Genomic DNA, 8,698 nt, shown 5'->3' on the forward strand with positions numbered 1-8,698 from the left:
AGGCCGACAGAAAGAAAGTTATTTGAAGAAGATAGCTGAGTTGATTGTATCACGGGCAGCATTACATTCGTTGCATTTAAAGCAAGTAGACATGAACACCTGTGTTGAATGTCGGTGACTGTGTGATGGCGCAATTTGTGTATGTGTCACGGGAATTATTTGAAGACTCGTGTTCGGTTGAACTATGGATGTCAGTGTTTCACGTAAAGTGTGTTTTTTTTGGCTGGTAGAATATCATTGACTATAGCTTCTTACAGAACTTTCGTTATTGTTCTAGGACATAAACATAATATGCCACAAGTCGAAGCCGGTTGCTCAGAGCACAAGTGTTCGTTCCAAATGCTTTTAGTATAGCATATGTGTATTTCAGACATTTGTAACGAACCCCTGTGTTCGAAGGCAGTGTACGTGCTGTGTATGTATGTGTGCATTTCAAGTTCCTGGATATACCGCATATAAACAGCTCTGTTGGAAAACAATATTTCCTCTGTGGCGGGGGACGACATGGCCTCCTTCCTGCAGTGATTGAAAAGGCAGGGGTCCCTGAGTGTTTTAACGGGGCACTGTTTTCCTTGTGCTGAATACATCAGTATCCAAGCGGATGGTGCCTCAACAGTATTGAGTCCACATTGCTGGTGTTTTTGAGTTATTACCACGTTTTTATTGCCATTTTCATCTCACAGAAAATTGAACGAGTTGTAAGCATTTATTTCCCAGTTTCTACAGTTACATTGATTAGGAATAATCTGGTCATGGTAAACCATGCATTTGAATCATAGTGAACGTGTACTGTACTCGTCGAACTTTATTAGTGTGATTAATGTTTTTTCTTTGCAAACTTTGACAAAAAGTGTCAGGTCCACGACTACCCCCCACCCCCCACCCCCGAATATATATGCAGTCTTTAAATGTTCCCCTGAAAAACCTTAATGCGAGCATCCTTCATTTCTTTGAGTTTTTAATCATATTATGTAAAGATAAACTTCGATAAATATGAAATCCAACGGAATCTACCTATTCAGAGCAAAGGCCACCGGAGTTCTTTGGTGAATTATTTTGAAGTTGCCGACGTAACGAAAGTATTTCTTTCATAGAACAATGAAATGAATTTTTCGACCAATCAGATTAGAGTATCTTTTATATGAAAACAAAGAAAAAATAATTATTTATGCATATTTGCAATTGTTTGTTTGGCATGAGGAGATGAATTCTTATATGTTATCAAAATCGTCATTCCCAGCCACTGGGGACCAAGTAGGGGAGTAATACCATGGACACGGTAGATATTACAACCACATAATAGTAACCAATTCCTGGATGTGAAAAGATGAACATATTCAAGCCATGAGAGCTAGCCTACAAATACGGTCATGCCTCCGCTTCTGAGAGTTTAGTCCTTTGACAAACAACTTAGAAACAAGCTACCAAGATTTGCACTGGGTTCTGACCACCCAAAGAAATTATAGTCCCTAGTTCATTATAAGGAATTGGTCATGAGATAAGGCCTGGCCCTGTCAAACATCTCTGTAGGTTCGGAGTAATAACTGGACTGCTGTATCTCACTACACATCGTGGAAAGAAGAAACACTTGTTGTGCCCATTCCGAATGGTGTGTTTTCGTCATATGATCTCCCAAAATTAGCAGTTGTTTTGTAATATGTGTTACTGGGATTAAGGATAGCAAAACAATGTCTGCCTAACAGCACAATTAGTTAAAGAACGAGCGCTGTATTTGACATGACATTTAAAACCATTATCAACAAAGTATACTTAAAAGTATTTAAGGAGGGAAAGAAATAAGAATAAAATAGGTTGTTTTATATGAATCTTTTTATATAGAATGTTCTCAACATATATTACGTCTATACCTTGCAAACAAAATAACATAAATATACACACAGATGGGAGGACTTAGTACAGCTAAATGTATTCCTAAAATGAACATGTTTCAATGGGTTCGATATACATGCAGAATGATTGGAGCGCACCTGGCACGCTTGATTGAAGATACCACCAAGGTCGGTTAATAACGCGATAATCTCGCATAAAATCACTTAAGCGACAGACATGTAAAGGTCAAGACAGGCCATGACCTTGCCACCGTTGGAAGCTGATCCCCGGACGTGGTAGTCCCCAGATGGGAAGGCCACAGCGTCTACCTCGAAGGATGCCGTTGGGACATTGTAGTTGCCCTGTGGAACGAAGGTATATTTTAGAAAGGACATACATACGACAACACTATTTAATAAACAAATAAGATGTGCAGAATCTATTTTTGAAAGAGTCCATTAATGAACGTCATTTTGGAACATATGAAATCGTACATATATTGGGAATATAGTCCAACAATAAAAACAATCACTTTGGTTTCATGAATTTAAGTACATGCATATGAACATGTTGTATTGAACTATCAAACCAAAATATATTACACCTCTCTAACAAGTGTTTATTATTTACACGACTAATCGTTTACGTACTGTTTTAAATGGACACTGACAGTCGATTCCTGCTTTCACGAAGGGATCGGGACAGGTGACGGATTGAAGCAAAACGCATACGTCATCATAGGTACACGATCCGAAGTTGTCTATACATGGAATCTTGACGTAAGTAGACCCAACCTTTTTCTCAATCAGAAGTTCGCCCTGCAAAACAAGGACATGCGTATAAGTGGAGTAGCGTCTTGAGAGACAGTGTCTATTTTATCTGGTCTCACATGTCAGATATATTAGTGTATACTACATTATTTTGGCGTATAACTGTGAAATGTACCACTCGTGCTACCTTGTAATATTCAATCAAATGCGAAATGAAATTATAATACCTGTAGCATTACAGAGAAAACGTTATTATACTTGATATCAATATTATGTCAAACATGTAACTTTTTTGCTATTTAATATCTTATCTCACCTTAATAGGGGCAACGACAGATGTACTGATCATTGCCTTGAACCCAAGTGTAAATGTACCAGGGAAATTTAACGGGTCAGGGGTCAAGGATACATTCTGAACTTTAGCTCCAGCTCCTCCACAATCAGTCCATTTGAAAGCACCTAACCTGGATTTGATGCCCTGACCAAGGAAAAGGACAAGAACATAAATTAACTATACATTACTTTCGTATCAAAAGAATAAACCATTTTAACCATTACATTAATGTAAAGATGCTGTTAATCTTTTGTAAAGATATTTATTAGTTATTGCTTACATGGTGTAAATGACAATTAACCATTACATGTAACCATGAGATATTGAACTGGAATATATTCGGTGTTTCAATGCAATATTTGTTGTTAAAGAATGTTATAGGAGTGTTAACAACGATATATTTTAGCAAGGACTATATTAGATGTTGGGTGTCCTAACAATGTTATGTTAGATGTTGGGTGTCCTAACAATGTTATATTAGATGTTGGGTGTCCTAACAATGTGATATTAGATGTTGGGTGTCCTAACAATGTTATATTAGATGTTGGGTGTCCTAACAGTTTTATGTTAGATGTTGGGTGTTCTAGCAATGTTATTTTAGATGTTGTGTGTCCTATCAATGTTATGTTAGATGTTGTGTGTCCTAACAATGTTATGTTAGATGTTGGGTGTCCTAACAATGTTATGTAAGATGTTGGGTGTCCGAACAATGTTATGTTAGATGTTGTGTGTCCGAACAATGTTATGTTATATATTGGGTGTCCTAACAATGTTATGTTAGATGTTGTGTGTCCGAACAATGTTATGTTAGATGTTGGGTGTCCGAACAATGTTTTGTTGGATGTTGGGTGTCCTAACAATGTTATGTTAGATGTTTGGTGTCCGAACAATGTTTTGTTGGATGTTGTGTGTCCTAACAATGTTATGTTCGATGTTGGGTGTCCGAACAATGTTTTGTTGTATGTTGGGTTTCCTTACAATATTATGTGAGACGTTGTGTGTCCTAACAATGTTATGTTAGATGTTTGGTGTCCGAACAATGTTTTGTTGGATGTTGGGTTTCCTAACAATGTTATGTTAGATGTTGGGTGTCCTAGCAATGTTATGTTAGATGTTGTGTGTCCTAGCAATGTTATGTTAGATGTTGGGTGTCCGAACAATGTTTTGTTGGATGTTGGGTTTCCTTACAATATTATGTGAGATGTTGTGTGTCCTAACAATGTTATGTTAGATGTTGGGTGTCCTAACAATGTTATGTTATATGTTGTGTGTCCTAGCAATGTTATGTTAGATGTTGGGTGTCCTAACAATGTTATGTTATATGTTGTGTGTCCTAGCAATGTTATGTTAGATGTTGGGTGTCCTAACAATGTTATGTTAGATGTTGTGTTTCCTAACAATGTTATGTTAGATGTTGGGTTTCCTTACAATGTTATGTTAGATGTTGTGTGTCCGAACAATGTTATGTTAGATGTTGGGAGTCCTAACAATGTTATGTTAGGTGTTGGGTGTCCGAACAATGTTTTGTTGGATGTTAGGTTTCCTTACAATATTATGTGAGATGTTGTGTGTCCTAACAATGTTATGTAAGATGTTGTGTGTCCTAACAATGTTATGTTAGATGTTGGGTTTCCTTACAATGTTATGTTAGATGTTGTGTGTCCGAACAATGTTATGTTATATGTTGTGTGTCCTAACAATGTTATGTTAGATGTTGTGTATCCTAATATTAATATGTTGGATGTTGGGTTTCCTTACAATGTTATGTTATATGTTGTGTGTCCTAACAATGTTATGTTATATGTTGTGTGTCCTAATATTGATGTGTTGGATGTTGGGTTTCCTTACAATGTTATGTTAGATGTTGTGTATCCTAATATTGATATGTTAGATGGTGTGTGTCCTAAAAATCATATGATTGAGTTTAAACAAACTTTTAATGTGTAAGCAGTGTTTGATTTGTTTTATACCTATTGAGGTAGTTTTAACAGTAGTTTTACTTTATTTCTCAGCGACATGATTTAACATTTAACACGCAAAAGTGATATCAAGTGTAAAACTGTTCATTTATGGATTTGCACGATATCCGGACTGATCATATTATATGTAAAATATCTGACTTACCCATGCTTCTAGGAACTCGGCGGACTTGAATCTCTCTGGAATGATTGGCTGTGACAGAAGATCTAACAATAACTCAGTCTCATCCTCGATAGGGGCTTGTTCATATTCGTAAACTTCATTAGCGTAACAGGTAACTAAACATACCACTAGGATTACTAATATCTTCGCCATGTTTGTTCACTTCTATGTCTCGTTAGTAATGAACAATGAGTGCTGACCCTGCCTCTTATACTTTGTATCCAGATAAGATTACGAGGGGCCCTATAAAGGGAAGTAGTACTCCTAATTACGTAATCTTTATTTCATGGGAATTAAAGAAACTATTTCGTATTATAATTGAATTGTTTTTCTTCTCCGTCGTTCAATGTTTTTTCTTATGCACCATGGTGTTTGGTATCACACTGTGCTTTATGTTAATGAGAAGGTTTAACTCAGTACCCGAAAAAACACCGGTCACCTGCGGGATGTCACATGAATCGCGTGATTTCATATTGATATTTCAGATAAGTCCACAACATTGTATAACTTGAGAGTTCGTGTCCGTTCACATCTGATGTTGACCTCCTAATCTGTGAAGATACAACCCTTAAGCTGTCACCTTCCGATATCTACACGTGGTAAGAAGTGATGTAAGCCATGTAATAGATAATGTGTACACGTATCTGTTCGGTTTTGTTTCTACTTAGAAATTATCTGGATATTCATATGTTAAATGAACTCTCATTGAATTCGATCTGAATGAAGTGACCTTGACAAATGTCGTATGTGTAGAGAGAATGATCATCATATAGACAAAGAATGAAGCAAATATAAACGGTTTTGAGACATATGTGAAACAAGCAGCACCCATAAAATAAAACATCATTGATCGGCGACGTCTTGAAACCTGATACACCGAAACTCAACACCCATCAATAATTTTGATGTTTTTCAAAGACGCCTGAACACAGGTGCTCATGGGTCCTACCCACAGGATACCAACACACACGACTGTATACTAATTATCCATTGTTCTTCTCTAATCTGCAGGAATGTGACTAGAACTTGAAAATTCATTCCGCTTCTTCACCCGGTGCTAATCTACTATGTACTATGAGATAAATGTAAACACAGATACAAACAACTCAAAATCTAATTCAAGGGGCAATTTCAAAGAAAACTTGTAAAACCTACCGAAAAAAACCTCATAAATCGCATTTGAGATGAGAAAATTAATAAGAGGGAAGCTGCAGTTAAAAATAATACGGGATTTCTGAACACATATAGAAAGATGCATTCACCTAGCGCCTTATTACTCAGGCATAATTACATCATTCGTGGGTTGTCTGGGGATGAGTTGCCCCAGATTAGAGAAGAACATTGGATAGTTAATCCATTTTTTTCTCATATTCCTTATTCTGAAAATAATTCATTTTTCATTTCATGTACATTTCTTTAGCACTCGCGTTATCACGGTCTTGTAGTGATTTGTTTTCCGGAAATTTGATCCGGTTTCCGGTTTCATTAGTATTATAACATAATATAATTTGAAACCACACACACACACACACACACACACACGCCAACACACACATACACACACAATCCCACCATCTCTCTTGCATTCATCAATTCATAAATTTATCCCACATATTCATACACTTATATTTCATCGTTTTATCCCTATGCATGTATCTTGCAATTAAATACATATCAACATTATATAATATATTAGAAAAGTATGTAATAAAAATCCGGATAAATTGTTTGCATCCGTCTCTTTTTATTATTAAATTATAGGGTGATTTCTTAATAAATCAGGGAAAACCTCATTCAATACTTTCAATATTGTATTACTTTCCATTGTTTTTACGTTGTTAACCTACACAAGAAAGAAGGAGAAAAGAGATGAACGTGCACGTGGTGGTATCTTCCTTGAAGACAATACCCCTCCTATGGTTGAGCCTTTATGTAGAAACAAACCCCTGAGGTTTGGATCTAGAATTTGTTGATATTCTGTCACCTTATATTCTTTGCACATGCAATGAAGTTGTAACCTGGAAAAAACCAGTATCTGCATTCAAACTTTTGTCCGTAGGAACACAAAACAATGAGCTATGGCCATTGCTACAGTAGCATCTGCCAGAAAAGGATAACAGCCTGAGCTTAGACCTTAAGTCTTTTTTTCCAGTAGTGTTTGGTACTTCCACAACGATCTTGGAAACAGTTCACATAAGAACATGCCTGGAAACACGATTCGTCAAGTTTAGTTTCTGTGTGAGGAGAATGTCACTTGACAAAAAATATTTATTGAGAATGTTATACATTTCTGACGGTACATTACGATTGTTTTGATTTTTTTAGTCACCGCCGATATTTGTCGTGACCTTAATGGCCACAAGTATCTTGTTTGAGCAGTGGCAGGGTTCTTAATGAACGCACTTCACATAATATTACTGTAATGTTGATATTTACAAGTACTCTACTATCTTACAATTCATAAAGTTAAGGAAAATTATACACCTCCCATTTTTTGGGTCACCAAGATTTCCGATAAGTCCTAGAAGGACGACAAATTGTGCTATCACACGTGTGTGTTACATGTATGTTCATCATTAAAATGACTAGTAATAACATTTTTTTAAATTGTATTCGTCTCTCAGTCCTTGAAGAGGATCATACGGTTCCCTCTCTATCTCATCACTGTTTGACAGCATCGAGGTGCCAGGAGAGTTATTCAAAGGGAGCTCACTCGAATCGGTTTTATGAGTTAGAGAGTTATTTTGCATCCGACTGAGTACTGATGTCGACAGACGAGTGGGTATTATTTTCATTTATTGTCATATGCAACTAACGTCATGTGTAGATATGTTGGTTGATTCAACAAATTATTAATATATCCAAGTCAATTTAATAACAACCAGTGTTTAGAATCAATACCCACAACTATGCCACACCAGAGACATATCTGGCCACACCTACTCGCTTCTCTGTCACGCTAAGTATTAACTGAAGTAATTATAACTTGATACTCTTTTGTATAACAATACCTTTAGGCACCCAAAAAACTTACATGAGACCATTGTTTAAATATTGATCATTGAGTTATATCGCAAACTCGTCAGTCTCCATTTTCTGTATCATAATGTCCTCATATGATCAGAAAGCATTTCTAAAATTACTTGATATGTACACGGAGTAGAGCGAAGTATCATCATACGTATTTTCTATATACAACATTTTTTGAAATATTAAAATTCCATGATTTATAAACCAATAGTATTATATATTTTTATATAAAGATGAAATCAATTCACCGACCGTGAAGAAAATCGAATGACTCGCCTAAAATAATGTTTTTAAATATAATAACAATGAGTTTTAGATGAAGTGTTTACTACCAAGAGAAGGGTTTTTGGATGAAATCCGTGAAATGTCTTTTTCGATACAAATATCAGTATTTCAATATTGGTGATATGCTAATGCCACGTTTCATGCATCCCAAATAAATGAAAGTTTGCTCTGCATAGGCATATGTTTATGATATGATATTACAACAGTCGCGAGTACAAGGATGTTTGTAAATAAAGTGCTGCTGCTGTCCTTAAGAGAAAATTAAAGCAGTGTTTGAAACCTGATAGTATTTTTTGTATAATTGATT

The 8,698-nt window shown here is 36.0% G+C and overlaps 1 protein-coding gene across 1 annotated transcript; it reads right to left on the reverse strand.

Moving 5' to 3' along the window:
* Positions 1-1,797: 1,797 nt before the first annotated feature.
* Positions 1,798-5,272, reverse strand: LOC110458616 (ganglioside GM2 activator-like). Its single transcript, XM_021510398.1, has 4 exons — positions 5,059-5,272; positions 2,917-3,078; positions 2,481-2,648; positions 1,798-2,192 (listed from the first exon to the last, which is right to left on the reverse strand). Exons 1-4 carry the CDS (start codon positions 5,227-5,229, stop codon positions 2,055-2,057), a joined length of 639 nt encoding a protein of 212 aa, XP_021366073.1. The 5' UTR covers positions 5,230-5,272; the 3' UTR covers positions 1,798-2,054.
* Positions 5,273-8,698: the final 3,426 nt, after the last annotated feature.

The sequence above is a fragment of the Mizuhopecten yessoensis genome, unplaced genomic scaffold (genome assembly GCF_002113885.1).
Source record: "Mizuhopecten yessoensis strain PY_sf001 unplaced genomic scaffold, ASM211388v2 scaffold9653, whole genome shotgun sequence".
NCBI classification, from domain to species: domain Eukaryota; kingdom Metazoa; phylum Mollusca; class Bivalvia; order Pectinida; family Pectinidae; genus Mizuhopecten; species Mizuhopecten yessoensis.

Bases quoted from the DNA above. Each gene is read 5' to 3' on its own strand.
- LOC110458616 (XM_021510398.1), bottom strand. From the start codon at position 5,229: ATGGCGAAGATATTAGTAATCCTAGTGGTATGTTTAGTTACCTGTTAC. The intron at 3,079-5,058 runs GTAAGTCAGATA...TTCCTTGGTCAG, and splicing joins CCGAGTTCCTAGAAGCATGG to GGCATCAAATCCAGGTTAGG. The intron at 2,649-2,916 runs GTGAGATAAGAT...CTTGTTTTGCAG, and splicing joins CTGTCGTTGCCCCTATTAAG to GGCGAACTTCTGATTGAGAA.